The 23042-nt window shown below is 36.9% G+C and overlaps 1 protein-coding gene and 1 long non-coding RNA gene across 25 annotated transcripts in view; one reads left to right on the top strand and one right to left on the bottom strand.

Moving 5' to 3' along the window:
• Nucleotides 1–17519, top strand: part of LOC141547735 (uncharacterized) — a 49352-nt gene extending 31833 nt beyond the window's left edge. For all 4 annotated transcript variants that reach the window (XR_012483609.1, XR_012483607.1, XR_012483605.1 and 1 more), the window contains 3 exons: nucleotides 8593–8662; nucleotides 9574–9645; nucleotides 17348–17519. This is a non-coding gene — a long non-coding RNA (uncharacterized LOC141547735). The remainder of the gene's footprint in view (nucleotides 1–8592; nucleotides 8663–9573; nucleotides 9646–17347) is intronic.
• Nucleotides 1–23042, bottom strand: part of TENM3 (teneurin transmembrane protein 3) — a 3351339-nt gene that overhangs the window by 3835 nt on the left and 3324462 nt on the right. For all 21 annotated transcript variants that reach the window (XM_074276236.1, XM_074276245.1, XM_074276241.1 and 18 more), the window contains 4 exons: nucleotides 22483–22718; nucleotides 11990–12286; nucleotides 6179–7790; nucleotides 2161–2291 (listed from right to left, as the gene is read on the bottom strand). In XM_074276236.1, the coding sequence (XP_074132337.1) occupies nucleotides 2161–2291; nucleotides 6179–7790; nucleotides 11990–12286; nucleotides 22483–22718 (2276 nt within the window). The remainder of the gene's footprint in view (nucleotides 1–2160; nucleotides 2292–6178; nucleotides 7791–11989; nucleotides 12287–22482; nucleotides 22719–23042) is intronic.

The following is a 23042-nucleotide window of genomic DNA, read 5'->3' as shown; positions in this document are numbered from 1 at the left end:
AGTTTGTTTCCAACTTAAAAATGTAACTCCATTCAAAGCTTTTAAACGTTTATAGTATTTGCCAATACTAATGCTTTATGTTTTCTTCCATAATTACTAGAAACATTTGTGTTGTTTTTTGAGGATCTGTGCAACTCGGCTAATCAGCTCTTGCATTCTTCCAACCTTCTCAGTGGGAAGCAGGGGAAAGACTGGCAAAAGCTGGGATTTGTGAGAGAGTCTCAGAGGATGCTAAGTATTTGAACACTGGGTCCCATTTGTATGCTCTGGAATGCTTGCAGTTTAATTTGGGTAGACTCGTCTTTTCCTGGTAAACACTTTCAGCTGAATTTCACAGCGATAAGCAGAGCCATACCACTGGAGTCTTTGAAGGCCTGAACATAGAGAACTATTATATGCTACCTTATGAAGAGCAATTATTTTCAGCAAGTTAGGGAGTGACCTAAAAATCCTTCATCAGCGAGGACTTTAATAGGAGTATCTTAACAGTTCAATCTATTTGACAAAGGCAGATATTTGTCTGATGCTGGTCATGGCTTCTTGAACTTAAGCATTTCTTTTAGGAGGTGCCCATATGTTTTTAACAGGGACTCCTTAGAACTCTTTCCTTAATTGGAAACTCTTACCAGATCCTAATGGTTGCTTACACGAAAAGTTGGCAAACCCAAAAGACTTAAATTACTTCAGAAGGGATTGATTAATGCAATGCCATATGCCATATGCCATCAATGCACCCTGGCTCATATATGTTAGAAGACTTTGGCATGTCTACATAGCACTTGACCAACTTAGATCCATTTTAAGTTTAGAAATGTTAGTGAGTGAGAGGCAATGTGGAAAAGTAGCTGGAAAGCTCATTTTAGAGTCAGAAAGACTTGAGTAAAAAGCTCACCTGTGATAAGGACTGTGTATCTTCTCAGTGACCTAAGAAATTCCCTATGACTTTTTAGGGAACAAAGGGTACCAACCTACACTGGCAGAGGGAGTTTCCTATTCTATATTAATGAAACCACCAGTCCAAGTTTTTTTATGTTGTAAAATTTTGCCCTTTCCCCTTTCATGCCCCCCTACCTATCTTAAAGACTTGGTAGTCTTTACAAATAAGAAGGTGAATCTTTTTAAAAAAAAAAGTTACTTAAAGGAAAACCCAAATAGCTGTTATTTCTGTCCAAGAACAGAACAAAGGGACCTCTGCGGAGTGTCTTTTATATATTTTTGCCCTTTAACTATGATTGTTCCTTTTTTTCCTTATATTCACTGAAATGATAGAAAACTTCCCAGGAGGAAAAATTAATTTTTCAAAAACTAAACCCCACCCCCCAAAATTACTCAACTCTGTTCCTTATCATTATTGGGTAACCCAATTTCTTGATCTCTAATTATTCTTGCTTTAAGCTAGAAATCCTGGTATTTTGTGGTGCATTTCTTTTTGATCTCTGAATGGTCTGAATTAGAGGCACCATTTTTGGAAACCGTAGATTTGACCTTGCAATTTCCCATTGTTTGTTTTTTTTTTCATCCTTTAGAACTGTTAACATGTGTGTGGGTATATATGTCCTTTTGTACTTTTCCTTCCAATGATATAACAAAAACACCCAAAGTTTAGATTATAGTAATGAGCGTGACTTGGAATGATTCTGCATTTTACACTATCTCGTGAATCAGAGTTAATAGTAAAGAGTAGAAATTAAACTGTACTTGTATATTGTTTGTAGGATGCCAGTAGAAAATATACATCAGTGATAATTGTGTTTATTTCCTGGCTTATTTTTATTTCTCTTATTTCCTTCAGGCTCTGAATGCCATTGTCGGTTTGATCTTCCAGGGTTCCATTAGGAAACTCACAACTCAAACTCAGGGTTGCTAGGTTTTGTTAGCTATTACTAATATGTGTGACTATAGGTTTTGATCTCCACCATCAGAAATGACTCTAACCCTAAACAACACAAAAGTCTCTCTTTAAAAAGTTCCCTCCCCCTGTTTTTTTCTGCCTATAATACATTCACTTTTAGAAGAAAAAAATGGCAGTAGCATATGCTTTACTAATTAATGCTAATTGAGTAAAGATTGGTGAATAAAGCTAAGAAAGCAGAGAGCTAAATCAGAACCGTTTCTCCCATTCATATTACTTCTTTAGTTTTGGTTCTTTTTGATTCTTACTGGTATATCATCCCACTGCTGACTCTTCACTAGTTCATAAGAAGGCTCTGTTAGGTCAAACTTGGGAACAGGGAATCCCGGAATAGCATTGTGTAGATGGAAGCCAAATGTCACCAGCCAGCTGTTAACATCTAGGAGAAGAATATACAGAATGAAAGGTGTTAGAACTTTTTTGTGCTTTTTAAATTTGAGTCCTTACCTTGTAAAAAGTCACACCCATATATAAATTACCTGGCAAAAGAGCCCACATCCTTCTTTATTGCCACATAATTCAAAACATACTCTATTTTTGTTTTTGTTTTTGAGAGTGGTCTTGATGTCAGAACAGTGCTATTCCAAACACAATGCATATCCATAAAATTTGGAGTTTTGGCCGCTTATTTGGGCCAACTGAATAAAATGTCATGCATACAAAATAAGTACTATCCTGTGTTAATAATGATCAAAACTATAATGGGTATTGCATGGCAGCACCAAAAAGACATAGTCAAGCGAAAACAAATGAAGTTTGTTTTTGTCGTTAGTAAATTATGGCCTTTAATAGGAATTGTGCTGTTATTAGCTTGCAACAATGATTGCCCAAGGATATGTAGAGTTCCACAATTCATTTTCTATTAATAAAAAGACTAAATTGGGAGTAATAACATCAAGGGTTGTTTCTTAATCAAAGACGAATGCTAAAAGCTGGCAGAGCCATGGGCATAGAGGCTGTGGTTGCCATCACTTGCCACTTCAAAGGCTGGCTGGGTGCAGGTGGAAACAAACTTTTGGTAGAGAACCTGGAAACTTTTAAAATGGTATTTTAAAATGTTGCCATGTGACTCAAGAAGCCATTAAGCTCAGAAGAAGGCTTTTATTCTATTCTAGAGGTTATAATGTTACTGAACTACTCAGCAGGCTGCAGCTTTATGAGTACAGTTGGGTGTAGGTTATTTTAGATATTAAGCACATTGCTAGAAAATTTGAAATTGCATTTCACCTAATATATTTTATGCTGTTCCATCTCTCTTTTGATGTTTTGTAGAAAATGCTGCTATAGCATTCCCTGCAGTTCATGTTGCTAGGAGAGGATGAATTCAGGGGGCTATGGGCTTTCTAGCCCTACAGTCAGACCCTGTCAACACCTCTTAAATAACCACTGGTAAACTGCTTGTCAAAATGATGGAGAGCCACTTGTTTTCCATTCACTTCTCCAGGGCAAACTCTCACCTCATCACTATGCTGACAGAAGTCACTTCCTTTGGCCAGGTTCATTCCACTACAAAACCATTGATATTATCTGTCTTTTAAATTAGAGGAGAAGCTTAAAACTTGTCACATAGGCAACAAAGTGATTTTCTTCAAGAAGACATAAAGTGATTGAAGAGAGCCTTGTGTTATAGAAAATATGACTCTTCCTCTCCCTCCTAACACTCTATGCATACCCAAAAAGTGACCATGAAATTTAGGACAGCCCTTATCTTCTCCCTGCCATTCCTGGACAAACACATCCATATTAAAAGCAAATAGAAAGTTTTAAATATTTTCAAAGTTGTAGTGGACAAAGGGTAGTATGCACAGTGAAAAGTGAGCTGTGCTGGGGTTCACATTCCACCTCAACTACTTGTAGTTAAGTGACATTGGGCAAATTATTGAACTTTTTCTTGACTTTAGTTCCTTATCACTAAAACGAAACGAGGCCCAATAGAGCTCTAATTCTGTAATCTTATGATTTCATATCCATAGGAATTGACTTTAAAAATGGGCAGGAATACTGGAGGAGGATGTAGAGTGGGGGAGGGGGGCTAGTCCTTCAGTTAACCTACGTGGTTGAGTAAGATCACTCATTGCTAGGTGATAAAGCCATCCTGAGACTTGACTGGCCCAGGACAAACACTCAAGCTAAATGCAGGGGTTCTCAAACTACAGCCCACAGGCCAGATACAGCCAAGGACGGTTATGCGCCCGCCCAGTTATGGCAAGTGGGTTGAGGGGCGGAGACAGAGTGTGAGCTTTTGTTTTTACTATAGTCTGGCCCTCCCACAGTCTGAGGGACAGTGAACTGGCCCCCTATTTTAAAAGTTTGAGGACCACTGCATCTACAGCTTATGGGCACCTCAGGGCAGCGTCTATTTAGATGGGGCAGATGCCCCAAGACAATTCAAATGACCACTCCCTATCCTGCAAGCAGCCCTATTTCCACAGGGAGGTGAATGCCACATCTGCCCATAGAAGTCTGGAGTATCTTGGTGGAATCCTTTATGTGTTGTGGCTAAGTTGTTAACTGCTGACTGACCTGTGAGTGCCTCATATTGTTGTGGCTTTGGATCTGAACTAATAGGGCAAGGGCAAGGGCAAGCAGCACCAAGAGCGACCCTATTGTGATTCAGTAAAAAGATAGCTAAGAAATGGGAAATGGATTTGGGAGATAACTTTACAGCCTGTACTACAAAATCTCTTACTTTAGGAAAGCAAAGTTGTGCACTAAAAAGGTGTGTTTTTTGGTTTCTGGTATACAGAATAAACACACACACACACATACATATATATTCTATATATATGGGGATGGCTTAAGGAATCAGAGAAAGGGTGGGGGCATTTTGGGATCCAAGGATTCAGTCTTTTGTAAGAGAAAACTTCCTTCTTTAAGTCTTTCTAGTGATGAAGAAGGAATGTCTGCTAGGGAAGAGGTAAATATGTCAAATGTTGATTATCTTTATTAAGAATTTAATCAGACTTGTACTATGTGACATTTCTGGAAGTTGTGCCTAAAAAAACAAACGCTATGTTTTGATACCCCATCTTCAAAAATAAAGAGGAAGCATATCTATGTAATAGAATGATTAAAATCCAAAAGATTAGCTGGACCTTAAATCATGGAAGATCTGAAGAGTCCACAAATGAAAGTGTTAAAGCTCCTTTATAATATTTCTTGTGGGTCCATGCCTAGTTTCTGCCATACTAATTTCCAGTTTTCCCAGCAGTTTTTGTCAAATTGAATTCTTATCCCAAAAGTTGGGATCTTTGGGTTTGTCAAACACAAGATTGCTACAGTTATTGACTATTTTTATATTATTGTTAATTGTTACATAATTTATATAATTGTTAATTATCTTACCCTGTAATTTAAGAATGTTTTGCTGTATACAAGGCAACTAACCCCAAAGGTAAAACTCCAGTTTTGGGAGATCACATTCTCTACTCCATTTCGCCTTGCCCTATCCAAAGTCAAAGAAATATGAGTGCATATATATATATAAAAATTTTGCTTGCTTGGCAATATATCTGACATTCCCCAAAGGCCTCATTCCCTGTAAAGACAGCAACCTCTGTCAAGGTCACATAGGCTTAGCTATATGTCTAGGGAGTTTGCTAAAATCAGTTAAGAAACTAAAAGTTTATAGAGCAAAGGCATGGTGATTCATCAGAAGAAAGGAAGATAATACTTTTTTTTCTTTGTTAATTAAAATGCTGAAAAGTCCAAAGTAGAGATTGGGCAGCAGTATTGCATTAAGGATGAACAGTGATATCTTGGTGATGCTATACATTTGTGTGTGTGTGTGTGTGTGTGTGTGTGTGTGTGTGTGTGTGTGTGTGTGTAGCGTAACTAGAGAATAAGCTAGAACATATTGGGTACTTAAAGGCAGATGTGTTAACCTTGCTTATGCTGACCAGATAGAAGATATGTACCCTTGTGAATATTACTGAATAAAAGTGGAATCAAAGATCTTTATAATTGTGTACATGAGTTCTATTTCCATACTAATGGAAGCATGGTGTTTCCCTACTGAGTAAATTTTAGTGGTATGTGGGTAGGATAGAATATCCCCCTAAACTTCGCTGAGCTTGATATACTATCATTAAGTTGTTATCAACTAGTGTTTTCCACCTCATTGTGGAAAACAACAACATTGAAATATTGGGTGACCTCATGTTAAAGGAAGGTGAAAACTTTAAAAAAAAAAATCAACAAAAATTTTTAGATCTACAATTATTATTAGACTTAATTCATCTTTGAAAAAGAACAAAACATAAGTACCTGTGATATAATCTTTCACATCGTGAATCTTACTTGCAGGATTATTGTTCCTAAACATATACAAATTAAAAGGAGCTGGATCCTTCCCAATCCTTTTCCAGATTTCTATGTCAGGGGTAGTCCATCGTCCTGCTAATATGTCATAGTCTCTTTCTCCAAAGTGAACTAATTTGGTGAGTGGGTCATAGAGGCCTCCATGAAATCCAATCACCAACTGGAAATCCAGATTGGAGTCAAAATAGATCTCACCATAGGCAGTGTACTGAATTTGTTTCAGCATAAGCCCATTGCTACTAAAAACAGCCAAAGGTGTCCCAGTATTGTCTGATGCAATGTAGAATTCATCTCCGCTGCTAATCTCCATAGCAAAGAGATGTCCTTGAAGATCATAATACAGAGAAGTAATTTCTGAACTGGAATGGTTATACACATGGGTAATCCTGGTGGGGTAAGTAAGATCAGCATAAAAGAACTGGAGATGCTGTCCTAGACTTGTTTTGGTTGATACTCGCCTCCCTAGGCCATCATAGCGGTATATCACAGTCCAGCCACTACCTTTGCTGTAAACTCGAGTCAGGAGTCCCTTGGAACTGTATTCAAAGATCTCTGTGCCTCGTTGCCGTAAGAAGCCATCTTCATCCAGTCGGTACTGAACATCCCCTAACCGAGTAATCCTGTCCCTTAGGTCATAGCGAAGAGGGGTCAAGCGAGCACTGTTACTTGGATTCAATAAATGCAAGTTGCCATTCAGGTCATAATTGTAGCGCCACATAATTTTCTCATTCAGATAAACTGTTTGGAGTTGCCCATCGACATCATACTCATAGGCATATTTAGTAGTGTTGGCAAAAGGCCCAATTTTAATCTCTCTCTTGGTTACTCGTCCCATGTTATCATATTGGATTGTAATCCAGTACATCAGTGAACGGAAAATCTCATACTGAATTTCCTTGATGCGGCCATGAGCATCAAAGTGTTTGGTATATGTCATGACAGCTGTAGAAATGATCTGGTTAATGTCATAATAAATAACTCCAAACTTTCCAAACTGTTCGACTTTACCAGAAATATCATCAAATTGGTAGAGATCAATAGGCAGTGGAGTTTCATTGATGACACCTTGCATGCTGGTCACTCTGAAACTGTTGTCATAACTGTAGTCAAACCGTGCGTTTACCATCCCATCTTCACTAAAGCGGAAAATCTGTCTATCAATCAGTGGGCCAATTTGCCTGTATCTAATGGTGCAGATAAAACCATCACTCTGGAGGTTCACTGTTTTTAGGACTCCTGCTGTCTCATCATAAGTAAAACTGACTCTTGTACTATCATACAGAATTTCTGAAAGTCTTGTTTGCCTCCTGTACTTAAATAAAACTCTCCGACTGGTACCCAGGAAAGCTGTCTGCAGAAGCAGCCCTTCCTCGTTGTAGTCCATAATGATGGAGGCATTGCTTTCAGGAGGGTTATATATATTCCGATAATAGCCGATAGAGCGGATCGTCTGCATGGTATGACGAGCAACACTAGGCATGGTGATAGCAGAAAGCCGGTCCAGCAAATCATATTCAAAAATGTACTGCCGCTGACTATGAAGCAGAAGGACCATTGACTGCAAAGAGAAAACATATTTTAGACTCCTCTCTGTGCACAGGGGGAAGAAGAATAACAACAAAATGAAAACAACAAACAACAAAATGAAACATTTCACTTGAGAGAATAATTCTCATTTAAATTGAGTTATCCTTGACCTTACATGTTTTTAATGATTTTCTTGCCCAGTTTCCTTGGATGCTTAATTGTGAGAGGCTTTGCAATTAGTAGCACAAGATTCACAATATGCCCCATTGTGATGATTATGCAATTCTTTTGCCTGGCCCTTGTGGCCAAACAGTAGATTGTCAGTGGATTTGGGCAAGTCATAAGACAGGCAGAAGAGAAGCTGTTCTAAAGACATTATTTCAAGCAGGAAAAAGCATATGGGAAATGCAGTTCCTACTCATAATAATTATTTAGCAAGATGCTCCCCTTCCCCCTATACTCAACTTTAGACATATTGAAACCATATTTCCAGCTGCAATTGAGAATGGGACAAAATATTTGGAAAAATTTTTGGTTTTGCCAAGAAAACCCTTGTAGAGTCAGCCCTGAGTTGTACATAGTATTTCAACTTGGAAAAAAAAAAGGATGTATGATATATTAATCATATGTTAAAAAGTTTATAAAATTATCAGTAGTCTGTTGCAGGGGAAGAAGTAGCATGACAGGGGATAGAGAGTTGGCTTAGGAAGGCTCAAGAATTCAAGGTCTGCCTCTGTCACATACTGCCTATGGACTGTGTGGGGAAGGGGTGGTGGTGCAATTGTTTTCTGTCATGTCCAACTCTGTGGTTTTTGATGGTTTTTTTGGTGCAGAAATCCTGGAGTGGTTTGCCATTTCTTTGACCAGTTCATTTTACAGATCAGGAAACTGAGGCAAACACAGGTAAGTGACTTACCCAGGGCTGTACAGCTAGGAAGTGTCTGAGACCAGATTTAAATGCAGGAAGTTTTCCAGACTCCTGGCCTGGAACCTTATCCACATTACCGCTACCTAAGACTTAAAGCTGGAGGTAGAATACCAATCTTTCTTTTCTTTTTTTCCCCCCTCAGACAATTGGAGTTAAGTGACTTGCCCAGGATCAGATAGCTAGGAAGTGTTAAGTTTTTGAGGCCAGATTTGAACTCGGGTCCTCCTGACTTCAGGGTTGGTGCTCTACCCACTGCAACATCTAGCTGCCCCAATACCAATCTTTATTAAAGGAGTTCATCATGTCCCTATCCTAATGGTGGTGATGATGATGGTGGCAGAGGCGGTGGTGGTTTAATTTTGAAAAGGTCGTGATAATTAAATTGTCTATTCTTCTTCTGCTGCCTCAAGTGCTTTTAGAAAGAATTCCTGGAGCCTATGGTGTTGAGTCTTAGAGAAAGAGGTTTGGGTTTGAGTCTTAGTTCTGTTATCTCAACTGCACAAACCTGAGGAAGACTTTTAATGTTTCCAGTTTAATTGGCTTATCTTAAAAATGATGACAATTTTTGAAATTTTCTAAATCCTTGAAATTTTGTGCAAATACAAGATATTACTAAGTATAAAATTATGGCATAAATACTATGTAAATATTTTAATAATCTCATATTTTTTGATAATTCCTTTGGTGTGGGCACTCCCTTGCACCATGGCAGATAGTAATTTCTTTAGAAATTCCATTCCTACTGAACATTATTTTCCCTCTTGCACTCTGTGATCTAGCCAAGCAGCCTTTTATTTGTTGCTTATATACTCCATCTCCTATTTCCCTGTGTATCTGATGTGCTCTCCTTTTTAACCTCTTACTCAGATGAATACTCTTTCTTTAGGATGACAGTCAAGAACCATTTCCTGATGTCCCTACCCAACTACCTTATGTTTAACTACCTTGCCTGTAGAAGGTAAGTCTCTTGCAAAAAAGAGCTGTTTCATTCTTTATGGTTGTATCTTTAGCAGTTTATATAATACCCGGCACATTGTCTAGGCTCTTAGTAAATACTTGATAATTAATTATCGGAATGTCTTTGACAGTTGACAAGTTGTTCTGGCTGAAAAATTTCATCATTTTATGGTCAATGTAGTAACTAACTTCTCTAAACTTTGCTAAGCTGATCTTTGGGAACTAAGTTTACAGTCAGTTTGGATCACCTACTCAATACAAGACCCATTTGGTAGGCCTTGCCAGAATTTATGCTGTGCAAATGTGGCAGCTGCAAACCCAGGGTCACCCTAGCGTCATAGGTAGAGTGCTGGGCGTAGAGGCAGGAAGCCCAGGATTTGACATTTACCTTAGGACATTTACTAGTAAATCATTTAACTTTTCTTAGATACCCTTTCCTTATTTCTAGAACAGAAAAGCACCCTAGTCTTTGAGGTTATCTATTAGCTTTACTTCTAGGGTTCATGCTGAAACAGTTATAAGAATACCTAAGGTTACATAGCACCTTGAGCTTTGATCTCTACAACTCTTGGAGGGAGAAGCTCATCATCCCCATTCAACATATAAGGGAACTGAAGAGCAGAAAAGAAGGCACACAGGAAGAAAAAGTGTCACAGGTGAACCTTAGTCTTATGGATTCAAAGTTCAACATCCTCTGCCACTGGGCAGCTATACCTCTCTAATAATGAGGCACTGGATAGAACGTTGGTAAACTAAACAAAGAATTAGAAAATTAAGCATAATCTAAATTGAGCATAACATTTTTTGTTAATTAAGAAAGTAATTTTTAATTAGACCAACATGAAAATTGGTTAAGTGAAGCTGTCTTATGATGGTTCTCCAGATTGGAGGAATATAGACAGTTCCTATGCCTGAGAAAGCTCTCTAAGTGTCTCTGATTGGTCCAGATTGGGGAGACCTAAGGCAGAAGGGAAATGAATAGGTAAAGCCTAAGACTCTACATTCTGATTCTGCAATAGAAATGGATAAAAGGCCTTAGGCATGGACATATGGTTTTTTGTCTGTGTCACCTTGTACCTCTTGTCAGGAGGGACCTAGGTAATTCTCTCATGGCCAGTTTCAGTGGTTTAAAACTTGAAGTTCTCATTTCCCATATAAACTTTGGATCTCAGAAACTGTACTAGTCACACAGAGTTTAGTTTGATTGAAGCTCTGACAGGAACAATGTTTTAAATTGACATGTTTATCTATTATCTGAGACTCTTGCTCAAATGATCAGGAGTTGGCAGAGAATTATATATAAGTGAAGTAACACCCAGGCCCCTATTAGTGTGAACAATAAGTTATTCTTGGTGTAAGCACAAGCATCTACCTTGTAGATGAATTCTCCTTCTTAGTTTGGATTTGGTTTTATACTATTTGAAGTTAAAATTATGTGAAATCTGTGTAATTGCTGCTAGCCCAAAGGAAACATGCTGTATATTTTTGAATACAGCGACTACTTCTTTGGATTTATTATTTGCACTAATTAATTATCTAGCTTTGATTAGGACACAATTTATAAATATTTCTTATGTAAAAGTTTCATAAGTAAGCAGAGTTTGTGGGCTTGCTACAATCAGGCATTTTGGAAAGTCTTAATAGAACTTAATAGAATAAAGAGAAGCTACTTTAATAATATAGAAATTCATCACTGCTGTGTCTTAAATGTCAATGGAATTAAGTGCTGGTCAATTATTTGCCAAGTACAAAGCTTATCTAAATCTATTGGTTATTGTCTTTTTAAACCAATACTAAATAACTTTGATGATGACTTTCTAAAGTATAGTGTCGAGATCTGGTATGTTTCTATTCAATCATTTTCCCCCTCCTTGTTCTCCTTTCTCCCCATACTCTTTTCCCTTACCTCTGTTTCCTGACTTCCTTCAAGACTCCACTCAAATCCTAGAGGGCTTTCTTGTTTGTTTCCACCCCCACCCTCAATTACTTGTCATTAACACTATACATATATATATATATCATATGTTACATATGTTTTCTCTCTTTTTAGAATGTGAAATCCTTGACATCAGGGACCAGGTTTTTGCCTATATATCTCCAATACTTAACTTAGTTCTTGGCATAGAGTAAGTGCATTAATTAATGCTTGTTTGTTAATGTTTAAGTTCATAGTAAAAAACAATAATAAGTAAAAACAATAATTAAATAGTAAGATATAACAAAAAGGAAGCTTTGCATAGTTGGATCCACAATGGCCTTGGTGTTCTCCGATGTTTGTTAATCATCCATTCCTTCTCCTGCCTCCCTTGTCCCCAGCTTATCTTTGGTTTGTAGATTATACATACCTTTTCTAAGTATGTGTAACTCCATGTTTTCCCATCTGCAAAAACCCTAGACACAATCCTTCCCTGTCCATCATAATCTACTTTTTCACTAGTGGTTCCTCTTTGAATGCTGGCAATTTGGCCTGTAGATGAATAGGTAACATTGACAGCCATCAGCTTGCTACTTGGTAGCCAGAGGGTTGGGTGTCCTGATGTGTCATAGGCAATTCTCAGCAGAAATTTACGGTGGTCATCATAGATCTTTTCTGTCTTTGTGGTTCGATCAAAGTCAACTGAAAGGAGGTTTCTGCCATTAACCTTTTATAAAACAAACAAGATGATAAAATAAATCATGTTATTCCAATAACAGTTACTTATTACTATTCAAACTCCCCATTATTGTTTAAACACCATTTGTGATGATTAATTCCCTTTGTCAGTAAATTAATTTAGCAACTTCTTGGTGTAAGCACAAGGCATTAGATTAACAGTTGTTTTAAAAGGTTTCATTAAATGTAGAGACAGCCTGGCATTTGTTCAAAACGTTTTCAATTAAATTTCTCAAAGTTTAGTCAACAGGTTAAAAGAAATACTAAAATGAATTTGCTGAAGAGTTTGTTAAAGGTACATGCCATTTAGAGGACAGAGATGCAATAGAAGTAACCATTTAAATTGCCCAAGGCCTCACAAGCAGTGTAAAATATGGGCAAGTAATTACTGAGTAAATGGAAATTAATCACAGTGACAATAAATAAAAGGTAGTGATAAACTAAACTTTCCCTCTGTAGACCAAGTAAAGATGTTTACAAGTAAAGTAAAGATAGAAGCCATATTATTGCTGATAACTACTGGAAAAAGTAGAGAAGAATTACTTTGGGCCACATTCTAGAAAGTCATGATCTTGTTTTATTTTAGACAAAATTTGAAGAAATGACACCTGTTTCAGTTTCTGCCTGAGCATTTCAACCCACTTACAAATCTGGCCCAAAGTAGGTTATAACATACTTATGTTATAAACATATACACATGCTATATACATAACTCATGCTACCTATTATGAAGTGTATTTTGAATCCCATACAAAATTTTATGGCCCTTGCCACTGAACAGCAGAGAGAGGGAGAGAGGGAGGGAGGGAGGGGAAGAGAGACAGAGAGAAAGAACGTGTGAGAGCGAGTGAGTGCTTAAAATATCCAAATTAAAGAGGGAATTTAGTTTTCTATACTGGTTGTCTAAGATGGTTTCCTTTATATTAATATTTTGCATGATTTTTGCTGATGCCTTCAAATAGCTTCAGCTGACCTTGCTATCTAAAATATAGGGAGGGAACCCTCCTATGACCAGATGATAAATTCAGGTTAAAGTTGCTTTTCATATTCTTCATTTGGCTTATTATTATTTTTTAAACATTAACTTCTGCTCTACAATAACTCCTTAAGAAACTTTTTCTAGTTACTAGCTCTTCAAAGAGAGTGTTGACTTTGCATCCTGTACCCAAATGGTCAAGGTTTAAGTCCAGAAGGAACTTAATGCTCTGGTGGCTCAGAGAGAATTTAAAAAAAACAAAAAACAACCCCACCACCCTCCTTGAGCAGCACAAGAACTCGAAGGGACAGAGCCTTGGAGATGGAATTAGGAGATTTTCATCTTTCCAGTATCTAAAGACATAGCTCAAATCCTACCCCCTCTAAAAAGACTTCACTGTGGAGTCTAGCCTCAAGTGACTTATTTCTCTATCTTTTATGAGTTTCTTCAGCAATTATTTATTACTATTATTATTTATTTGATAACTAACTTACTTCTTTGATTGTTGTCTGTAACTGTAATTTACATGTTTTATTATTATTTAATTCATCTCTTCAATTTGAGAGCTTCTTCTAGACAGGCATCCTATGTATCACCCTTACAATATCAGATAGATACTAAGATATTTATTGATAAGAGGTAGCATAGGAAAAATAATGTATTGGAAGTCAACAAATCTAGGCTTACCTCTTACCTCTATCACTAATCAACAGATTTGGACCTCAGCTTCCTCATCTATCTAATGAGGATATTCATTTTTTCATCTCTAACATTCTTTGATTTTGATTTGCTTTGATTCTGAGTCAGTTAATTATTTGGACTTTATATGGTTCCATCCTGGCATGAGAAAATGGCTGCATTGTAACTTCCTCGAAGTTACAATAAAAAGAAAGGAAACAATATGAAAATATACAGCAATAAATGATATAGATTTGGTTTCCAGACTACATTAAATTGAGTTGGCTGGCTTGTGTTCTTCAATCATATCTGCACAAAGCTTTTAGTATAAGCTTCAGGAAAGGTTTTCATACTGACTCTTATGTTTCTCAAATAATGCTTCAAAAAACTGCATTCTTTGACTTTGCTCCTTTATTTCTTCCACTATCTTGCCATGAATCATTACAACTTTTCATGTACAATGCTGATCATTGTTACAATTTTTCCATCTGTTTTCATTTTCTTGTCTTTCCTCTGCATCACCCCCCCATCTTTTCCCTCAATTTTCATTTGTTTTTCAATTCTCTTTGGTTTTTTTCTTATCCCACTTTATCTTTATACATGCTTCCTTTACTCAGAACTTGGCTGGTTAGATTTCAGAAGATTCCTAGATTTGGTATTTGGTATCACAGTGGTTTAGGGAACATAGATGTGAGAAATATTCACTACCAAGGGGACAAATATAGTACATTTTATTTTATTTTAATATTTTGATCTTTGTTTTAGAGAGGAAGCATGGTGTTTTGGGAGTAAGAAAGCCCAGGTTAAAATTCCAGCTGTGCCACTTAACTGGGCAAATCCCCACAATAAAATGGGCACATGATGCTTCTCAGTAACTTTGTAGGGAAAGCATTTTGTAAAATGCAGCTGAGATTGTCAGTTAAAATTCTTGCTATTAGTCTAACCTGTTCCTGGCTTCTGTCCCACCTGTTTTGTCTGTGTCCATGCCCACACACCCCCTAAGCAAGAGGATGAAAAGGGGAACATGTGGTTTGTGTTGCTGACCATGCTGCCCGCCACACCAAACATGTGGGCTTTTAGAAGCATATGGATATTTGGTGTCATGTAGACAAAACATCTGGATGGCTGTCTGAATTCTTCCTTTTTACCCAGATGGCGAGAACTTGATGCAGACACAGAACACATACGTGTTTTCTTTTATCCTCTTTCAAGTTGATGTAATAAGGAAAGAATTAGAAGGTATCCTTGTCTTTTCTCACATTCCTAACACAAGCCTAGGATTTAGACATAAATTCCCACTGCTTTTAGACTCCTACCCTCTGTTTCAGCAGGCACCATTTCATGGAGGATTAATGGATCAGCTTTTCTTCCTGGCCCTGCCCCTCTGCATTCCTCTCTCTGGGTACTACAAGCAGTAGGCAAAACATTAGAAATGCCTGTATTCTAGGACAGGCTTCTTTTTAACTACTGCTTTAAGGAATCATATAACTTAAATGTCCAGCAATCCATTCAGATCATAAATAGAATCTTAATATTTTTAGGTGTTCTATGCTTCCATATGCTCAAATAATGGACCACAGAATATTCTTTTCTGGTACAATCAAAACAACTCTTAGATGGCATGAAGTTACTTATAACAAAGTGAGGAAAATAGGGGCAGGGATCACGTTATTCCCTCTGATTAATTATAAAACATGGCTGTGTGTGTGTGTGTGTGTGTGTGTGTGTGTGTGTGTGTGTGTATAAGAAAGTGGGAATGAAGAAGCAAGCATGCATACAGGGTCAAAAGGTGCTGGAATCAGGGAAAGGTAGATATGCTGATGGCATTCTAAAAGGGAAAACCATCTCCTGGTCTCTTCAGGAAATCATTGTGGTCCAGGTGGGTCATAGCTTCATCCATGGAGCCAATGACAATCCTGATCTAGATTGGTGCAAGTGCTCAAGATGTCTGCATCCTGTCATAATTTACATATACCTTTTATAACAATTAGCTTGATGTTCTTATCAGAATATTTAGTTTCAAAAGTTCTTCTTTTAAACACATGCATTGTTTAACACTTTGTAAAGTGAATATGATTATTTAATGTTATATATTGTCTTTGATTTGGGCTGAAAGAAAATGCTAAATTTCATTTCTGGCAAAAATAAACATATTAATTTTAGTCACTCATTGGCATCAGACAAAGAAAAACAATTTCTTCCAAATGTCTATTTAATGCCAATGTTTTTATTTTTGAAAACTTAGCTTATAAAACTTATAAAACTTAGCCTCAAGTGTATCTAAAAGACTACCACTTGGAAGAGGCATTAGACTTACTCTCTTTAATCCTACAAAGGCAGAACTAGAATTTGACTCTAGATACTCAGCTTATACATGGGGTATTTAATCAGAGTCTGGATAAGTATTTGTTGGGATTGTATAGCAGGGAATTTCCTTTTCAGGTATAGGTATATTAGATGAATGCTGGGGTTTCTTGCAGTGTAGAATGGTTTGATTCTGTCATATGCAGAATAAGGAATCACTTCATTTTTTAATCTTATACTTTCCTTGATCTCTATGATTCCATTTTCTTTTTACTGTTTTCTGATTAATCTCTGTCTCATTTTCTAGAATTATTTTCTTTCATTTGGCTTATGGTTTGCCTTAAAAAAACAAACAAAAAAAAACCAAACCCCAAACCAAACAATTTTCTTTTTCCCCATCACTACTTTACCAATCCTAGAAAAGGAAGAAAAAACTATTCTTTAACCATAAAAAAATTTTTGTCAAATACTACTTTTGAAAAAGTCTAACTGAAAATTTTTTCTTCCTCTGGATTAATTTTGGTTTTCCCTTTGATATTTCACTTCTGTGCCATCCTTAATTTCTCTCTCTCTCTCTCTCTCTCTCTCTCTCTCTCTCTCTCTCTCTCTCTCTCTCTCTCTCTCTCTCTCTCCCCCTTTTTGTAGGTAGAAAAAGAATGTCACATCAATTAAATCATTCCAAGTATACTGTACTATTCACTTCAAGACATTTATTCTCCTAGACTTGATTTTGATTCTGAGTAAGTCATACAAGTGAGACAGAGACAGCAAATACATGGTTATAGTATTGAATTTAGATCTGAATTTTAAAAAGCAAGGATGTGCCTTTAGTCAGTTTAAAGTTAATAACTTAAAAGCCAACCAGATCTGTCTTAGTGGAAGAAAATAACGAGAGACAGGAAAAAAAAGAAAAAAGGAAATACTAGTTTGGACCAAAAAGGAGACTAAAGTTTGCTACACATAGGAATGATGCCAGTGTTTGTCTCCTTTTTTGGTCCCTTTCTTTGCGCTATTACATTTCAGTTCAGTTCTTAATCCAAATTCCCATGTCAGCACTTCCTTTCTTGACTTCCTTTTTTATTCCCTTTACAGGATTGAAATTAGTAGTCAAAGCCAGTACAGCCAATCTTATCTTGAAAATAAGAAACCCTCCCTTTTGATCTTTGCATTGTCTATGTGAGAGCAATCAAATGGAGCAATCAAGTGTGTCAGATGGAAACCTCCTCTCAGTGTGAGTGAACAAGCCATTTAAAATCGTATGTTTCCCGAGAAGTCTTGCTGAGGCATCCTGGTTTCACTATTTAAAAAGAAACCAACATCCATGCCTCTATGCACTGTTTTCTCCCTGAAGTGGAAAACTCCCGTCATTTGGACATAAGCAAAGAGAATGGCCATTCAGATTCAGTTCTCTTTGAGGTACTACTTCTTGGAGGTTTATACAGTCGTCTTCCTTTTTCTTCATATCAAGAAAAGAGAACAAAATTAAGTGAGAGCCAGAGATGGATGACAGTTAGGATTGATAGGTGGGAGAATAAATCAATCAACAGGTATTTATGAAGCCTCCACAAGATGCTGGGGATATATGTACAAGGAATGAAATAATTGCTATTTTCAAGAGAAGATAGAACTACTCAACTCTTATGTTGCTGTAGCACTTGGCACATATTAGGTACTGAAAAATCTTTCTTGATTTCTTTCTTTACTAAAAAGCAAAACTTTTCAAGTTGGAAATTACCAATTCAAAATTGTTAACAAGAAATGCCAGTGATAAGATTGGAAAAAAGTGGCCACCAACTATTTTGGGTCACTAGCCTAAATGTATTATACTTCAATTACAGAAGAAATATGAAATGTAATTGGTGAGCATCTGCTTTTGATGATCTTGAAATGAGTATGGCAAACATGAGAGAGGGTTCAAAGTACTGAAAAGAGGAAAATCCCATCTTTATTTTTTCAAAGGGGAAGGAAATATGCATAAGTGGGCTTTGAATTCCATTATTAGAAAAAAAAATCTTCATTTAAAAAGATGGTTGGTGAATACTTCAGGGAGAAAAAAAACAAAAGCAGTCATCACTCCCTGCTAGCTTGGCTCCATCAAAAAACAATTCATGGTGTAGGCAAAGAGTACTCTGATTTCTGCTAGGTATTTGCCTTCGTCTTTTACTTTGGCCTTATGGACAAAATGGAGGGACATAAGTATATTCAGGTGGGGTTAAAATAATTTATCAAGTTTTTAAAAATGGTGATTAATAGATATCAACTTAGGAGGGAGTTGTCTCGTATTGTTCTAGGGAAATCTCTCCTAAGCCATTTTCTGTTTAGCATTTTTATATGTATCAGAAAAAGGCATAGATGATATGTTTATGAAATTTAATAGGTTGTTAACATGCTGGCTTATGTAATCACAATACAAAAAGACCTTGAAAAGCTAGAACTATGTGTTGAATTTAATATGATGATATTTTATAGGGATAAGTATGAGTTTTTAATTTTTGGCACAAAATTTCAGTTGGACATTATACAGGATAGTACAGTATCTCAAGATAGTTATTCCATAAAAATCTCTGCAGGCTCTTAAATACTATAAGAACAATAAAAGATACCAGGACTTTAGACTATATTAACAGAAGCAGGATGAACAGAAATGAGGGAAGTTATAATCTACTGTATTCTTTTCTAGTAAGACCACATCTAAAGAGTTGTTTGGCTTTTGGCAAAACACTTCAGAAAAACCATTGACAAGCTGGATTGTATCCAGAGAAGGGTAATTGGGGTATTAAAGTGACTTGAAACCATTCCATATGAAGAACAGTCAAAGGTACTTGGGGTGGGTACATGAAGAAGCCTAAGGAAGGGATAAAGTGAGTTAGAGATGACTATAAGACATTTGGGTAGTAATGTCTTCTAGGCTGTTGCATTGTGCCACAGTTTTCTTTGATTATTCTACCTCAGTTTCCCTGAATTGTTCTGCCTCAATGCCCCTGGTTGCAACCCCCTCTTCCTGTCTACTCAGACTGATATAATTTAGGGCTGGCTATTCTAGGAACATAAACTAATGTTTATTAAATGTTTAATCTCAGATAAGGGGGAGATCGTCTATTTCAGACATCCTGGCTCCTAAGTCCTAAGATATAAAGAATTCATGGTCCTCACCCCTCAACCTCTCAGAACAGGATTTATGGTCCGTTCCTGGAAATTCTCGTTCACCAGTGTTCAGACTCCTTTGTCCCCCCTCCTGATTGCTAGAGCCATATAAAAATCTTTGGAATTTTATATTTGATACTGGATACTTTGAGATGTGAGTCTGATCCAGTCAATTAATTAAGCTCTCCAATAAATAAAATATTAAAAATTCTTTAATCTTTATCTCGCCTCAGTTTCTCCAGCATTATAGTTGTGATGGGGGACTGAAGCCCAGGAGAAACCAGATGTATAGATCTAGCAATTATCTACATAGAGATGGTAGTTTAACACATGATTGCTTATGAGACCCCTTGGAAAAGTGCAATAAGAAGGGGGTACATGATAGTGTATTGGGGGTACACCGTCACTAAAGAGGGCAGAGCCTAGATGATGATCTAGCATGACTTGCAGAGGGCTGATTTGAATGCCATATAATAGCACAGATACAGTCAGCTATTTCTCTTTTGGAGTGATTCCTGGAAAGACTTGTCTCCATCAGGGTGTAAAGATGAAAATAAGGTAAGATGAGACCTGAACCTAGAGAAGAAAAACAAAAGATACAGAAAAGCGGCAGTTCACAGTGTTGGCCAAAGTGGTAAGCATCCCACTCATCATGTCCTTTAGGAGAGGATTAATAACCAGAATACACTTTTAAATAGAAGGTGAAGACTTGGGTCTTCTCCAGAGGCAGAGTGGCTACAGAGCTGTCCTTGGAACCAGGAAGTCCTAAGGTCAAGTCCTTGACACTGGGCAAATCATGTTATCTCCTAGGGCTCCGGGAACTTCCAAGACTGGAAGTTGCAGAGAGTCTATGAACCTTACTAAAGGAATACTATCCTCCTGGAATTTCCCTGTGTAATGAAATCACCGATCTAATGTCTGACTTTGTTTCCTATTCCAGTAGTGTCAAACTCAAGATCACAAAAACTTATATATTGACTTAGACATCCTCAAATTAACATAATATATTGTATTGTGTTTTTATTTTAGTTAAACATTTACCAAATACATCTTAATCTTTTAATTCATTAAACTTCTATTTTGTAAGGTCCTTGAGGAAGTCTTTTGCTTCTTTTTTGTATACCCAGCACTGACCCATAGTAGATGCTTAATAATATTTATTGATTGACTAATGTTATCTGGGCTTGGAGAGAGGTGAGGAAGGCCTCTCCTTTCCCTTTCTTTCCCTTCATGTTTGGCACTTTTGCCTTACTCTATTCAAAGCACCAAGGAGTATAACAGTATCATGTCCAGCCGCTCAGGCATTACCTGAGCATTACCATTATTCAGAGTTTTCCTTGACAACTTAAGGAGCAAGAATTACTTTTTCAGAATTTTCTTAAAGTACTTAATCAGATATTTATTTTGTTCCTATCATATTCTACCTGGTCTCAACCTTGTTTACATGTTGTACATAAGTAAGTCTTCCTTGTAAATTGTAAACTCTTTGAGGATAAAGACTATAGATTTTCATCTTTGGTTTTATTAATTAATTAATTAATTTATTTATTTATTTATTAGCAGTTTAGCATTGTGACTTATAAGGTGTTTTTTTTTTTGGGGGGGTGGGGGAGGTGGGGCAGTTCAAAAGTGCAGCTAATGAATATTTGTTGACCAAGGCCTGAAGCCCAAAGAACTTTATTTCTTAGAAGGTAGCTGAATGATAAGGGAGACTTTAAGATTCTGATGTGCCATTTTTAGTTGGTACTTTATCTGTGAACCAACCCTAGTGCTTTTCTGCCAACTGTTGATAGATGGCCATTAGCAAACACCTTGAAAAAATGATGTTCCTACCACCATTCTTGTTGCACTGCTTCTTTTAGTTTCTTGTAAATAGCTGGTGACAGAGTTGGGTAGATATTGTTGTACCCTGAGGGATTGCCAAGGTAAATAATTCTTAATGTGGGTATGAGAAAAAATATAAACTTTTGGATAGCCAAAAAATAACAGGCATTAAAAAGCACATTTTATGTTCTGGTCTCTCTCCCTTGATTGTAATGACTTTGCACAAAAATGGCAAGTGATGTAATACTAGTCAGGAAAAACTGTCTAAAGTTATTCACCTTTATTTGATAAACTACAGTGTATTTACTAATAGAATGAATGAATCAGGTTCAATTCTAATAACTCAGATGTCTGTTGTGGTCCTAAGGTGGTCTCCTGGCAACCTAGTTTTGAGTACTTAATCTATGTTGTCTTTACCAAATAGCTGTCATAAATCATAGTTTGCCTGCTAGATATATTTGGATAGGGAGGGAAAAGAAAGTGCCTTACAAAATTGTAAAGGTACAGGTGGCAGAACATTTTCAAAAAAATCAATTATGCTATCGAGATCAGAAATAGGAATTACCAGAGTATTTCTCAGAACAACAATAAAAATAGGGGGTCCCATTAATAATACAGAAGCAGTAGTTAGGGTCAGAAGATGGCAATCTACAGTTGATTTAAGTTCTATTTTAGGAGAACTGGGAGGGGGTGGAGGAGAAGCCAAATGAGAAGAGAGAAGTCACCTTCAAGTAAAGTGGAAGTTCAGTTAACCATTTTGTGGATTTTTAGGTGGGTCTTTCTTAGTTTTACCTTTATAAGGCCCGGGTCTACTTCCATATTAAAGTCAATTTACCTCTGCATCCTTAATGTGAGGGATCAATCCTGATCAAGTCAGGGTATGAAGAAGAGAAGTCATGAAGAGAAGAACAAAGTTCTTACATTAATTAACAAGACTGGAGTGTCTGACATTTTAGCCTAATTATTCATTAGAATGTCTAAGTTGGATTTACAGTGGATTCATTTTTTTGTGATACCTCTAAAGGTCCTAGAAAGATTAGCTTCAACTGTGGAGCTGCCCTAGGAAGGGAAACTTTCAGTATCAATAACATTCCCTTATGGATTTCAAGTATAAAATATTTTCAGTAAAAATTAATCTTAATTATATCGGAGATATCAAGCAGGTTTCGTAACTTTGACAGGCTTAGCTCCTGGGTCCATGCTCAATAGTTGTCCAAGGTAATTAAGGGTTAGGAAGCTTCTCTTGAATGTTTACTTACCCTAAGCTTTCGACCAAAGACATTGACTTTTCCCTGGGCTTGTTCTTTTCGGAATCTCCACTCCACTAAATTCTGGCCGTTCTCCCCAGGGAGAGTCATATTTCTTTTAGCCACTGTTGGGTTGGCTGTGCCAGCGAGAACATGTGGCTCCGTTTGGTAGTGTGAGTCTAGGCCACTGGCATAGATAATTCTCAGGGAGCCGTCATAACCAATCTGGTAGCTGTTTCTTAACTGATCTGAAAAAGCGATGAAGCAGAAATATATGAACCACAGATGTGGAATAAACATCTGGAATGTTGTGCAATTAAAAATGATATAATCCTTTGAATGATCTACATTTGTAAGTAAAACATCTTTAATAATGCCTTTTTAGAAAATAACTTACAACATTTTTTCCCCTTATTGTTTCTTGCTATACAAGTTTTGCCTGAGTATAAAGAAGCTAAACTGGTATTTAAAATACTCAGTTTTTCCACCATTCCTAGGGCTTCTCTCCCTTGCGCCTTGTTGTTTTTATATTTGATAGAATATAGGATTATTCTTTTTGATATGGGCAACAC

The sequence above is a fragment of the Sminthopsis crassicaudata genome, chromosome 6 (assembly GCF_048593235.1).
Source record: "Sminthopsis crassicaudata isolate SCR6 chromosome 6, ASM4859323v1, whole genome shotgun sequence".
Taxonomy (NCBI): domain Eukaryota; kingdom Metazoa; phylum Chordata; class Mammalia; order Dasyuromorphia; family Dasyuridae; genus Sminthopsis; species Sminthopsis crassicaudata.
The sequence above is the reverse complement of the archived record's forward strand: the minus strand, read 5'-3'. Positions and strand labels throughout refer to the sequence as shown.